Source organism: Stegodyphus dumicola, chromosome 9 (assembly GCF_044657685.1).
Source record: "Stegodyphus dumicola isolate Sdum_Otavi_A_Nest chromosome 9, ASM4465768v1".
NCBI lineage: Eukaryota > Metazoa > Arthropoda > Arachnida > Araneae > Eresidae > Stegodyphus > Stegodyphus dumicola.
Window position 1 is genome coordinate 42,744,882 of NC_140776.1, and position 14,319 is coordinate 42,759,200.

Genomic DNA, 14,319 nt, shown 5'->3' on the forward strand with positions numbered 1-14,319 from the left:
AAAATAGCACTTACATTGATTCTTTGATGTTAAAATAGCACTTACCTGGATTCTTTTCCCTCTAATATATATCCAACCTGAAACTGGATACATTAAAACGTTGCAGAAATTTTTGTGTGTAATGAATGAGAAAGCCACATTTCTATATGAAATATATGTTAAGGAATCTGAAAAATAAATTTAAATCATAATTATTTCTTTAATTTTATATATTATGAAGATATATATAAATTTCTTTTAAAAGAAGAAATTCAGGGCTCATATATTTAGTCCGAGCCCTCATACATTAAAATCATACTTATTCAGCATTATATTATTTTTTGGGGGTGAATGACATTACAGGAGAAAAAATAATCTTTCTTTATCTATATTACTTATTTTTCTGTATCTATATTCTTTATCTTTGTGTATCTATTCTTATTATCTTTTATCGTTCTAAAAATATTTTTTATTTCACTAAAAGGAAAATTGTACAGGTCAGAATAAATGTTTGTATCATACTCCCTGTCTGTTGTCTTTAATTTTTATTGCTTCTGTGTTCTAAATTAATTTTGGAATGTCTGTTGATCTGTATTTACATGTCAAGAATCATAATTGCTGTGCATTATTTGGGTGACAATGCAATATAAAAAAAATGTGAATGTCTTCATCTTATTAAAAAGGAAATTTAATACGAAAATACTCTTGTATCATACCATTTTTTTAATCTGTTATTTTTTAGTTTAATTTGTATTTATTTATTTATTTTTTTAAGGTCTTTTTGGAATTTAACTGCTTTTTTTTCTGTTTGCCTTTTGGTTTTCCTATTGTAATCTTTAGGTAAAAATATTTACGGGTACACCTTGGCCATTTTTGGCGGTACATGGATATCGAATTAGTGCCATTCTTTGACTTGTTATTTTGGCTTGTGTAGCACCGATTTTTGCGCCAAACATCACCGCTACACAAAGCCAAAATAACAATACAAAGAATTCCACAAACTCAGTATCCATGTACACATCGACCTATTTTCACTTAAAAAATAATCCTAGAATTGCACAAACTTGGCATTGCACACTTCCTCGACTTTATCCATGTACACATCGACCTATTTTCACTTAAAAAAACATCAGAGAACAGCACAAACTAGGCATTGCACACTCCCTTGACTTTGTCCATGTACAAATCAAACTATATTCATTTAAAAAGTCAAAGGAGCATCCAACAAAAATATATATATATAAATCAATAAACTATATTTTAAATCAAATAAATGAATAACATAAAAAAGGAAATTCATCTTTGCACTACACAAAAGAAATATCCACTTACCTTATTTATGAATTAACACGTCTTCAGTTAACAAAATTCGTTAACAGCATCCAAAAACTTTCTAAAATTATCTGAACTAGAATCTATATACTGAAGTCGTCACATAAATTCACAAAATAAGAGTCATTCATATCCTCCATAGCGGTGTATCGTCCGACCATACACATTTCCTTCCTACAAACAGGACACTTAATAATGGCTACTAAGTAAACCTTCATTTACACACCAGTCGAGTAATGCTCTTTTCCCCTTTATTTCAAAATCGTACAGAAACTTCAAATTAATCTTACCACATTCAGCCATTTTAATGTCTAAACCAGAAAACAAGCAATGTACTTTCTAACCAACACACACGACAAGCCCTTGCAAATTCACCACAATCTTGCAACCGATTACGTCATAATAGGGTTTCCATAACATTCAACTAGTCAGGCTACTGTAAATAAACCACCAATTGGCGATAAATGAAACAACAACTTTGGGATAATGCAAGGGGCACCCTTCTCTCTACTCTAACCAAGCTTTATTATTAGTATTAGTTAGTTTTAATTTGCTCTCTTTCAAATGTAATGTTTTTATACTGAATGTACATATATACATGTGTGTGTGTGTAATTTTCAAAATATTATGCTTATTCTCTCTGAGAAAATGAAAAAAGACAAATGTAAAGGACTGTTATAATGATTAAAAATATTAAGTAAAAAAAAATATAAATTAATTAATAGATTAAGCAATTTTAGATAGATTACAAAATACATTGAGGCAATATAGATACATTACAAAAATAAAATACATTAAGTTTTCTAATATTTTTTTAATTGAAAAACAATTGAACAATATTTTTTTCATAATATTAATGACAAACTGCAATTTGATTATGTTTAATATTTGAGATAGACTCACCAGGGGATAAGTATTTCAAAAATTAAGGAGTTCTGAAAATGAATTTCATTCTTGTCTATTTAAGAGAACTAAATCACTTCTGTAAAGAAAAATTAAAAATAAAATTATATGCAAAAATTTTTAAACATCTTATTCTCAAAACATCAGGAATATACCCCAGTGACCTAAAAAAAAACTAAATATGTATATACAGTCAAAAGTCGTTAATCCGGACTCGTCGGGACTTCGGTTATTCCGGATTATCGATTTTTCCGGATTATAGATCATCAGTTTAAATCGCGTAAGATGGCATACAGAAATTATAAAATTAAAAATATGAAACCATAATTTATGAAATAAAGAACAATTATGATCTAAAGGGTATCAAAATTTACAAAAAAAAAGCTTAATATTTATTTGTTTACTTTATTAAACATTTCTTTCAATGTAAGTTGTTTAAGTTGCTTCGTTTTATGTGATAATACTTTCTCTTTAATTCTATAAACAGACATAATTTTTTGTTCAGTTACAAAGTTCCACTGTTCAAGTCCTGTTAATTGCTGTGCCGAGAATACCGACTAACTTGTCAATCGAAATTTTTTCGTTTTCACTAACCTCTCTGTGACATTCTTCATGTCTTTATCCATTTTTTGCGGCAATTCCACTTTTTGTTTGATGGGCATCGAAACATACTTCGGTGCCCATCAAACAAAATGATCCTTTGGGAGCTACAGAATCTAAAATTCTATTTGACATAATCGAAAGTTCAAGTTTACTTTTATAGTATTGATCTTACAGTCTGCAAAAAATAATAAGCCGGATCCAATTCGAAAATTAAGGAACAACGCAATCATCAACATTATTTGATTTAGATAATTAGATAATTTTAGCTTATACCGTCCGTTATACATAAAACGCGCACGCAAAAACGTATTCTGCGCTTGCGCACACGCAAATGTGCAGTCGTAAGAGGTCTTACTCGCACGCGTAAACGCCTATGCGCATGTGTCAACGCGGCGCATGAGCAGAAAGTTTTTAGCTTTGAGGTCCGGATTATAGATCATTCCGAAGTATGGGTGTCCGGATTAACGACTTTTGACTGTATAATGAAACCAGAAATTACATTCGATGACAGAACATGAATGATTTGAGTATGAATGCGGCACAAACTTGCATTATTAAAATTTTCGGTGAAACAGGACTTTTCCCATGATCCACTGTGAACATAGAATAACAAAGCAGTGTAGATTCCTTCATAATTAAAACTGGCTGAATAAATGTTTCCAGATATGAATGATGAACGTGCAGATGCAAAAATCCAACTTAGAAATAAATGTTCCGTTAAGGTTAGTAGCACGTAATCCAATCCTCTATGACTAAAAATGTAATAAAAGCCCAATTTCGGAAGCACTGATGTAAGAACACTGAGATGTAGATGCGTAGAAATGCTGATTGCGAAGATACTTGATGCTTCAAACTTCCATCCATTTTGAAGAAGAACCAGTCGAGCCAGGTTTAATTCCAAATTTATTTAAATTCTCATTTGTGGTCACAATTCACTTGGGACTCTAATCATGCCTATTTCCAGAACAATTTAGATATTATTGTGATAGAAGCGAACATAGCAGCACATAGATGATTGCAGCGAAGTGTCTGGCCAAAAGGGAAGCACAAGCAAAAGTGATGCATCAGTTCAGAGGAAGAAGGGGGAGTCAAAAGTTTCAGTTTTAAGTTTTGGTGTACAATTACTTTGAGTGGGCAAGAGGTATCTCCATTAAGCGTTACATAAAATCGCATGATTACTTTGAATGATGCACTTATGGTGCTGTTTTAGACTTTAGACTTATGGTGCTGTTTTTAGACAGAGAGATGACGTACCCAAATTAAATGAAAAATAAAAGAGATTATCGCCTATTAAATTTAGAAGTTTCATATTTTTTATCTTACACACGTGTGTGTATAAGATAAAAAATGTGTGTGTGCATGTGTATCTGTATATATTACTGTATCACAATTTTTTAAAGAACATAATTATTTAAAGTATTTTTGCACAATATGCTAATGAAAATTGAACAGTAAAGACAAAAAGTAAGAAATTTAGAACCTGTTTTACTCAAAAGACCCAAAAAAGTGAAATTCAATACCAATAAGTTTCAAAATGTACTATAACTATACAAAATAAGAATTAAAAGTGAATAATAATAATTAAAAGTGAATAATTAATAATTAAAAGTGAATAATTAATAATTAAAAGTGAAATTCAATACCAATAAGTTTCAAAATGTACTATAACTATACAAAATAAGAATTAAAGAAATGTGAAATTAAAGCCTAAAAATTATGAAGATCTGAAAATATGTACTAAAACTAGAAAAATAAATAAAGCAAAGGAACTTGATTAAATCGATGTAACGTTGTCAAGAGGATGATGCATCAGAATCAATTACAATCTCCCTCCTACTGAAAATCCTTGTGTTCCCGGTATTGAATTTTTCTTTTTCGGGGTTTTTGTATAAAGCAGTGCTTTATTAAGTCTTATGTAAAGAAAAAATTAAATGTTATGCTAACTGTAGCAATTAATTGTCATTCTATCAAAAATATGCTAACTGTAGCAATTAATTGTCATTCTATCAAAAATATGATGAAATAAATTGTATCACTTAAGAATGCAGAAAGTGTTTAAAAAGTGTCACTAGTTTAAAGAGTGTCACATTAAATTGCTATTTAAAATTTGGGTTTTTTATTTCCAGTATTGAAGAATTTTAACAATTATTACATTCATAATTAGCATATATTTCTATAACCAGAAAATATGTATTACATTTTAAATACATTTTAGCATTAAATATATTTCTGTTTCTATTCCAGATGAGTTATCACTTGAAATACGTTTCATTGTCTGTACTAGTTTTGCAGACTACTGCCATGGTTTTAGTGCTCAGATATTCTAGAACAGTGCCACAGTCTGGGCCTAGGTATCTTGCTTCCACTACAATTGTTATTTCTGAAGTACTAAAGATTACATCTTGTTTAATTGTATTATTGTGTGAATGTGGTAAGTAAAATTTTTCTTCTCAAGCTTTTGAACTCGGCAGTAAATACGATATGTAAAACAGGTTAATTCTTGTTTTACTCATCATTGAAATAATTTCATTTCTTAATATTCCATTTCATATAACTGAACCTTTCTTATTGTACTAAAGATAAGCTTTCAAGCGTGAACATTCATACATTGGAGGTTACAGTTCTGCAGTTGATGCTGTTATTATGAAGCTATTTTTCTAGGAAATATTTCATTACTCTCTTTTTTTCTTCCATAAATTCCATAGCTTAAATATATAATATCTGCTCTGTTTCAGGAACTTACAGTTACTGTGTCATGGAAATGCAATTAAAACACAGAGCTGGAATAAAAGTGCTTGAAAGTAATTATCCAGCCTGTTGTATATGCTTAAAATAAAAGTTCTAGTCTGAAAATAGTGAAAGTTCTATTAAAGAATTTCTTTGTTATGTCAGAAATGATATGAATTGATTGGAAAATACATCACTTGCAAGGTATTCAAGAAAGGTGCCTATTTACTTTATTTCTGATTTATTTACATATGGACCATAGATATAAATTCTTAATGCAAAATTTCTAAAAATTAACAAGTAATAAAAACTGCAATCTGAAACCTTCAAATTGAAGTTTTACACCTTGAACAGGTCCACCAGAGCGGCCGAGCGGTAAAGTTACTGAACACTGGTAGTTTGGTCCGAGGTTCGAATCCTGTGAACGTGCTGGCTGCATGGGCGTTTTTGTGGTTTTTCCCATGTGTGACGTGTATACAAGCCAGTTTCCCTTAGAAAGTCCTCCATGAAGGCATCCCTCCCCTTAGACAGATAGCCCTCGAACAGCCTCGAACAGCTTCACTCACACACCTCGAACAGCTTAGCATTAAAGTTTCAAATTTAAAACAAAAATTTATGCATGAATATTAAATATATTAAAAAAACATAAGATAAAAAAATGATATCTAGATTTCAGTTTAACACTTGAAACAATTTTGATCCAGGTAGTTAAGTTAGGCCTCCAAATTTAGGAATTAGTTTTACTTAAATAATACATTTACTTATATTGCTTATAAATTTAGGAATTAATTGTACTTAAAACTATTTACAACATAAAACCTTATGTTTAAAATCAGCTGTTAAAAATAGCAAAGCTAAATAATAGAAAAAAATTCACTTTGATTTTCCATTATGAATTAACACCACTGGAAGAAAGTTGTGCTTATTTTATAAAAAAAAAGGTATACTTTTTTTTAATAAAATAAGTGTAACATTCTTAAAGAATTATAAAGAAATGACTGCACATTTATTTCACTAGATTGCTTGTGCATAAGGCTTACAATAAGTATTTCCTTCAAATGGCAATACTTTTTAATTTTGTTAAAAGACAAAGAAAATTCATTTTCTGGAAACCATAAACATTCTATAATGTGTTTAAAAAGAGGGGGGAAATGCTTTTTAAATGGCCGTCAAAAAGTGAAAATTACAAATAATAAACTATTTAATATGTTTTAATTAGTTAATAATTGCTGTTTCATGCCTCACTGAACCTCTTAAAGCACAAGTTTTTTTTTTTTTTTTTTTTTTTTTTTTTTTCAGAAATACTGGTAAAAAATAACTGAGTTTTTTTATTTTACAGGTGAATATATAGGTATAGTGCACATTATTTTTTGTATTGTACTAATTATTATTTGATTTGTACTAATTTCTTGCTACAGGCATTTCCAGAAGACAAGAGGCAAATTTAATATAGAATTAATTATTGCCTTTGTTTTGTAGCCTTTTTTTTTTTTTTTAAGATTGAATTATCTTCACTTACAATGTTTAGACTGTTTTCATAATATTCTGCTTCTTATTTAATTGGAAGCATATATCTGGGATCAATATTTAAGCAAGTAAGCCTAGGATCACTTTTTTTCAAACATTTTATTTAGAGGTACTAGTATAAAGATGGTAGTTGAGCTACCATCTTTGAAATGTTATTAAGATTTTTCTCTATGCTTATTATTTTGAATTCTTTTTCTTCATACTTTTTTGCAGCTTATATTAAAGGATGAAATTTTGTATCTAGTATTTTGATTAAGTAGATATTAAGATCAGGCTAATTTAAGTTATTTAGATCAGGTTTTTAAAGCTGTCTTTTTTTTATTACTATTATTATTATTTTTTTTAATCTAATACTTGCTCCAGTCAAAGCATTAGTCTCTTACGAAGAAGTAAAGATATAGTGTTAGTAATTAAAGTTTATCTATTTAATAGAAATTGTCTCTGCTTTTGATGACATTCTCTGAAAAACAGATTTGCAATCAAGATAATTTTTAAATAGAAAAATGATCTGAGTATGTAGAAAGGGAATGTGGTGCATTTTGATGATTTGCTATAATATTGATACTTGTGTATTATTCTGTTTAACCTAAAACTTTCCAAGCAGAGCTATTTAGTGCCAGTTGTAGATTAGCGGGACATATCAATGCATTCATAACATCTGCACTTTTGTTTAATATAACTTCGACTGAATCTAGATAAGCTAGGTTATGTTTTTATTGAACAAGGATACAAACTAACTGTTATTGCTGTATTTGTCCCCTTACATTTTGAAAAAAAAAAAAAAAAAAAAAGAGTAAATAAATAAACGTTGGGACTTGCCTTTTGCAGAATAACAAGCGGTGGATTATTTTTTAGTGCAATGGAAGTTATGGTATCATAATATTTAAAAAAAAAAGTGTGTATTGATAGACATAATATTGTCAACTGAAAATGGCCAACAAAACTGGATCAGAACAATTACCTGTGGAAAGTTTGTATTTATAGCATTTATAGCAGAGCTTCTATTAAATTCAGAATACCTAATAAAATAGTAGAAATAGACAAAAACCTTTTTATAAAGTGCAAAAATGAAGTGAGTCAAATACTTATTAAGAGATGTCAATTCCTTCAGAATTCCACAGGAATTAATAGCTCAACTTTAGCAGAATGTCTGCCAACATCCACAGTTCACAGGATAATATTTAAGTACTAAAATAGTTTATTTTATTACAACTTATGCAAAGTATTCAATTTAAGATAGCATACATTTTTGGAAACATGTCACATTATTTGTAGTAATATGATTTCTGTCATGTTTTAAGAACATATATAATCTGTAATCTGATAAAATATTGTCATATATTTATGAATTTTTAAAATACAATAAATGTAGTAAAAGAAATAAAGTTATGATTTAATTTTCAATTGACATTTTCAGTGTCCATATAAAGTACTTCCTTGATATATGATGTTACATTTTTCTGTTTTAATGGTCTTTCCCAGCCCTTTTTAATTAGTAATTGTTTTCTTTTCTTAATTGTTGTAGGATGGTCATTATCAGATTTAAGAAAACACCTAGTCCAGGAAATATGGAACAAGCCTGTAGAAACATTAAAACTCATTGTTCCTGCTGGGTTATATACCATACAAAATAATTTATTGTTCCTTGCTCTCTCAATTTTAGATGCTGCAACATATCAAGTGAGTTTGCTATTTTGTAAAGAACTAAATAGTTATAAATGTTAAAAAGGCTGGTTGGCTTTTAAAAGATTTTCCTGTACACTGATATATATTTTGTAAATGTGAAACTTTTGTTAAATTATAGTCAGTTCTTATTACCAGTTATTCAATTGTAAGTAAAATATTTAGATAGGATTTGGTATTAAACTAGGACACAGTTGAAATTCAGTAACACAATATTTTTTTTTAACAGAAAAACACTAACTGAAATTGAAAGGATTATTCAGGGTTTTCCATAGAAATTTACAATCTTGTAGATTGAATAGCATTATTTCTATGGTTGACAAGGCTTTTGATATCTCATGCTTATATACAACCACATAATACTGCTGAATATTATGCTTGAATATTTATTAAACACGAGGAATCATAGCTGATTTCCTGTGTTAATTATATCTGGTTTTATTTGCTTTTGTTAGTGCAAAACACTTTAACTTTACTTAGAATGTTCTTATGTATGTGCATCCAATAGTTAATGGTATTAGTTTATTTTTATAAAGTTGTCATTTGATTTTGTATTTCAGTTTAAAACTTATGTGTTTAGTGATTTATGAGACTATACTTACATGGCATCCATGTAACTTTCTCAGAGACTTTGAATAATGTTTCACAGATTTTACTGTTTGTAATATTTATTATTTGATTTTAAATTTTGTAAAATGTAGTTGAATCATTTTAGAGAATTATATATAGATTTAGTTTTTTCACTTTTTTAGTGAAATAAATTATTATTAGAACCAAATTTAGGACATACTGATGTTATTAAGAAAGCTTAACAAATGTTCAAAGTAGATTATACATATCAATCACGCACTGAAGTCCTGATTCCTAGAATTAGCTTATACACTTTGATATACTGATACGATTAAGAACATTTTCCGAAATAAGTGGTGTCTGGCTGTTTGCATTATTTGTTCACATTTTATGTACTAAATATGATTTAGGTTGTTTTATAATTGGTATTTTTATTGATTTAATTGTGTTACCAAAACCTGGTACAAAAAAAGAAATCTAATAGAAGCATAATAATATTTTTTTGCCAAAAAAGGGGGTGGTGAGCAAGAATAGGGGGGAATCTGACAGTATAGTATATTTTTTTACTTCTCTGCTGTAATTCAGTTTGGTGTTAAAAAAACATTTCTGAAATGTTCTGAGATTTTTTCTGAAATGTTTTTAAATTTTAGTAAAGAGAATTAACCGTGGAAAAAGTATTAAGCTAACAATTTTTCATCTGGGCTGTAAAAAATCTTGATTTTGTATAATGTTTATTCTGCAAAAAAAATATGGATATATACAGAGCATTGACAAAAGTGGTTACAGACTTAAATTTTGATCATAGGCATGTCTTTTCAGTTGCCTAGTTCACTTCAGCAAAAATAATTTACAAAATTTTTTGAAAACAGTTTCATTTTTTTGAATGGGAACTTTGTGTAAAATTGCAGGTATGTCGAGATGTGTCCATTTCATGACATGAGAACTACATCACTTTGTACTCATTTTTTCCTTGTAAGAATGCTGTTTGACTGTTGGTATGGAAATATAAAAATATGTGAAATAACAAGACATGAATTCATGTTATGTATCAGCAATAATTTTTACATTTGCTTATGTATTTTCTTGTTTCTAAAGGGAAGCATTTTTGGTTCTAAAAACAAATAGTCAAATTCATAAATATTAAAAACTGTTTTTAGCACCAAACCAGATATTATGAAATAAGTATATTAAGAACTAGGGAGAAAAAGTAAGCTTTTATTACTCATTTTTTATATTTTTATGACTATTTCTTAAATATTAAATTATTTATAAAGCTGGAAACCTAAATTAGTAAAAACTAATAAAAGCATATTAATTCTTTTATTATATTTTCCAAGTATGCATCATGTATTTTTACTGTGTATCAAATACTTGAAATAGTAAAGTTCTGCAGACAGATTGGGGTATTATATTAATAATATATACAGGGTTGCGACCCTCCCTGGAAAACCTGAAAAACCAGGGTCAGGGAGTTCGAAAATTGTCTAAAAAAGTAAGGGAATTTAAATAATTTAGTCAAAATCTGGAAAACTCAGAAAATTTCATACGGTGATCCCCCCCCAAAAAGTGATTTTTATGTCAACGTTAGAAGCGATCACTTTGTTAGTGAATTATGTATCGCATGAGTATCATTTGGGCAGCTGGCATAGAGCTAAATTTTGCATCTCCAATCAGATTGCCTTTTAGCAACTTTGGTATCCAGCAACCTCAAGAATCCACAGATTCACATGCACATGTGCAGTGCATGTTGAACTAAAGAAAATACCTTCCCATTTTCATATAAAACAAAATTGGTTTAATCCTGGTATACAGTACACACGGGATTTGGCAACATTATGATAAGCAGTAAAACAGACATTTATGATGAGCTGTAAACGGCTCATTTTCGTGTTGGTGACAGTTTTCAAAATCGTACCATATATTATGATTTTACAACAAAATCTTTTAAACCTTTTTTTTTTTTCTTTTTAATAAATGCCTTATTTGCCATTTTGTAATAAAATAAAAAAAAATAATGATCCGTCATCTAGACTAACCATTTAATATAATTATATTCACCAAAATATCATTGATTACTGTAATTCAGTTTTTAATCTTTAAATAATTAACTTTATTTTAATGTTATTCATATAATTTAATGTGGCTTCCTTTTAAATTTATTCATTTTCAAATTTCAGTCAATTTTCTCTGGCATACTCCTGAAACTAATTCTAGCAGTATGATGACATACCATCACAAAATTTAATGCACATATTTTTTGTTTATGGATGCTGCTAAATGAATATAAAATACCTGAATTTATTTTAAAATATCATTAAATAGATTTCTTTCTTCCATTTAGCTGCAAGATGTCTGACAAAAAAATAATAATTACCGTAATTTCCGGAAGAAACGCCGCGGCGTTTACGTGTTTAAAACATAAATTTTCAGCGGGTGCGGCGTTTCTACCCATGCGACGTTTAGGTGCACTAAAAATAAAATATTTCCTATGATGGTCATTGTACATAGTTTGGATGGCCTTGTCATTGTGCATAGATTGGTGCTGTTCCCACACAAAAGACCACTCAGTTGCTTTTTACGAACATTATTTTGTTTACGTTCTTTCCCTTGAACGGACCTACATGCCTTATTCACCCTAAACGAGATTTCAGAATAATAACATTCTTCCCCCTTTCAATTCAACATTCTCATCAGTTTGAATAGTCTCTCTCCTCTGCCATTCGATGAATCTTCCAGGACCCATCCTCTTTCCACCCCTGCCTTTTCTGCAATTTTTTTCAAAGGCGGACACGAGTCCACCTGCCTCGCAATAACGAACTCTGACGTATTTCCCCTTCAGCATGAATGGATTTTTCTTGGCATTCTGCCAAATACAGATCCCATCAGTTAGGGTACAAGTACTTGTTGGATAGTTTTTAATTAGGGAGCGGAAAATTTTTGAAAATGTCTCTAAACGGCACAGAAGCTATACATTTCTTACCTTTAATTTATTTTTGAGTTATGGTTTCATTTCATGCATTTTTCTTAGCTGGTATGTCATATATCAGGACTTAGGTTGAGTTTTTGCATCTATACAGCCCACGACGATGTCACACGCAATTTAATCTATTGCGGCGTTTATGCTCATGCGGCGTTTCTGTGTAATTTAAATTTTTTTCCCGCCATTTTTCTCGAGTGCGGCATTTACGCTGATGCGGCCTTTCTTCTGGAAATTACGGTAATCTAGATTGGGCAGATTCTAATCTCAATCTTCAGTGTAGAAAAGAACTATTATATTTATAGTAGTAAAGCTTTGGGAATAAGCTACATGTAATTGGCAAATTTTTGTGTTTTTAAGTGGTACCTCTCAGCACAGCCAATATGCATTACGTGCATGCGTGGAAAAGTCAGGGAATTTTATTCTCCTGTTTGAGTGGGTAACCCTGCATACATATAAATGTATATATATATAAAGACATAAAGTAAGAAATTTAGAACTAATATTTCACAAAGACCAGAAATTTCAAGTCGCTTATACAAGATCATTACAGTACAAAATGCCAAATAAGAAGGCATTTTTTAATGCTAAAAAACACTATTGCGGAAAAATAAAACAGAAACAGTAGAATAAAATGTATGTGAAAGCTAATGTGCACTACTGTGGAAAAATAAAAGCAAAATAGTAGACTAAAACAGAAGAATCATTGTTGGTTCCATAGAAAGATCCCAACTTTTCAAGGGGACTTGGAATCTCTCCATACATATGCTCATACATAAATTAACATTTCTCTTCTTGTATTTTAGGTAACGTATCAGTTAAAAATTCTTACTACTGCCATGTTTTCCGTGATGATTCTTCATAAAAGATTAGCTATCACTCAGTGGCTAGCTCTAGTCCTACTAATGATTGGAGTAGCTCTTGTACAGGTATATTAATAATACTGTTTGTTCTGCAATATATGTTCATCTACTTTAATTGCTTTTGAATTATTTTTATTGTAATTCTCTTAGGAATGTTGCAATGAGGAAAGGAGCTGAGGAAATAGGAATCTCGCGTTTTTGTGTTTTATGTTTATAATTAATCATTGATAATAAATTTAGATAAACTTTATATAAATTGTTTAATTAAAAATAATTAAATGTTTAAAATAAAAAAAAATAATCTTTTAATCATGTTAACATGTAGAGATGGTTCAGTTATCACAATGAGTATCAGTCATTTCATGAGAATTATTAAAATCAGTACATCATTATTAAAAAAAAACATTCATTGTATAAGAATGAGAATTTGAGTATTTTAAGTTATGTAAAAATCTTCTTATTTTGCAACAATTAAAACAAATGAGTTATGCCAGTTTGATTCACATAAGTAAATCTTTGCTTCATATGAATAAATGATTAATAGCTTGAAAATAAATGTTATTATATCAACGAGATCGTTAATTGATTTAGTTGATGAGATGGCATTCATTGTTATTTATTATATGAAGACGAGAAGCATATTAAGAGAAAGGTTAATAAATATTAACATGAACATTACTTTTATTTATATAAGAGTAATCATTCCATTATTTGGTTTTAGCACAAAGTAAAAATTTTATTATATATCTGAAAAATTGTGTTAACAGCTGTATAACATATTCCATGAACTATGTTTTAGTAAATGTTTGTCATTCAAGAAAAATACTTCATAAAAATAAAATTTTATTCATCATGTTTTTTTGTTTAAGTGGCCAGCCTGCCCTATTTTTGTTAGTTTTAAAGCTTGATATGAAAGGTTCTGAGCTTTAAGTAAATAAACACTGAACTATCTCTAAATTAAAAAAAAATAGAAGGAATAATCTGATGAACATCAAAATCACATGAAAGGAAGAAAAAGTTGGGATATGCAAATGATTAGTATTTCAGCCCATTTAAACAATGCAGGAGGGAGAAACGACATCTGAAGCACTGCATAAAAAAGAAAGTTGTGTAGTAGATTTCTCATTTGGAAAGTGCCTTGTAAGGTCAGGGTTT

At 29.3% G+C, this 14,319-nt stretch overlaps 1 protein-coding gene across 2 annotated transcripts in view; it reads left to right on the forward strand.

The window, feature by feature from the left end:
- Positions 1-14,319, forward strand: part of LOC118185798 (UDP-N-acetylglucosamine transporter-like) — a 44,308-nt gene that overhangs the window by 7,372 nt on the left and 22,617 nt on the right. For both annotated transcript variants that reach the window (XM_085823379.1, XM_085823378.1), the window contains exons 2-4: positions 5,062-5,248; positions 8,597-8,751; positions 13,108-13,230. In XM_085823379.1, the coding sequence (XP_085679505.1) occupies positions 5,062-5,248; positions 8,597-8,751; positions 13,108-13,230 (465 nt within the window). The remainder of the gene's footprint in view (positions 1-5,061; positions 5,249-8,596; positions 8,752-13,107; positions 13,231-14,319) is intronic.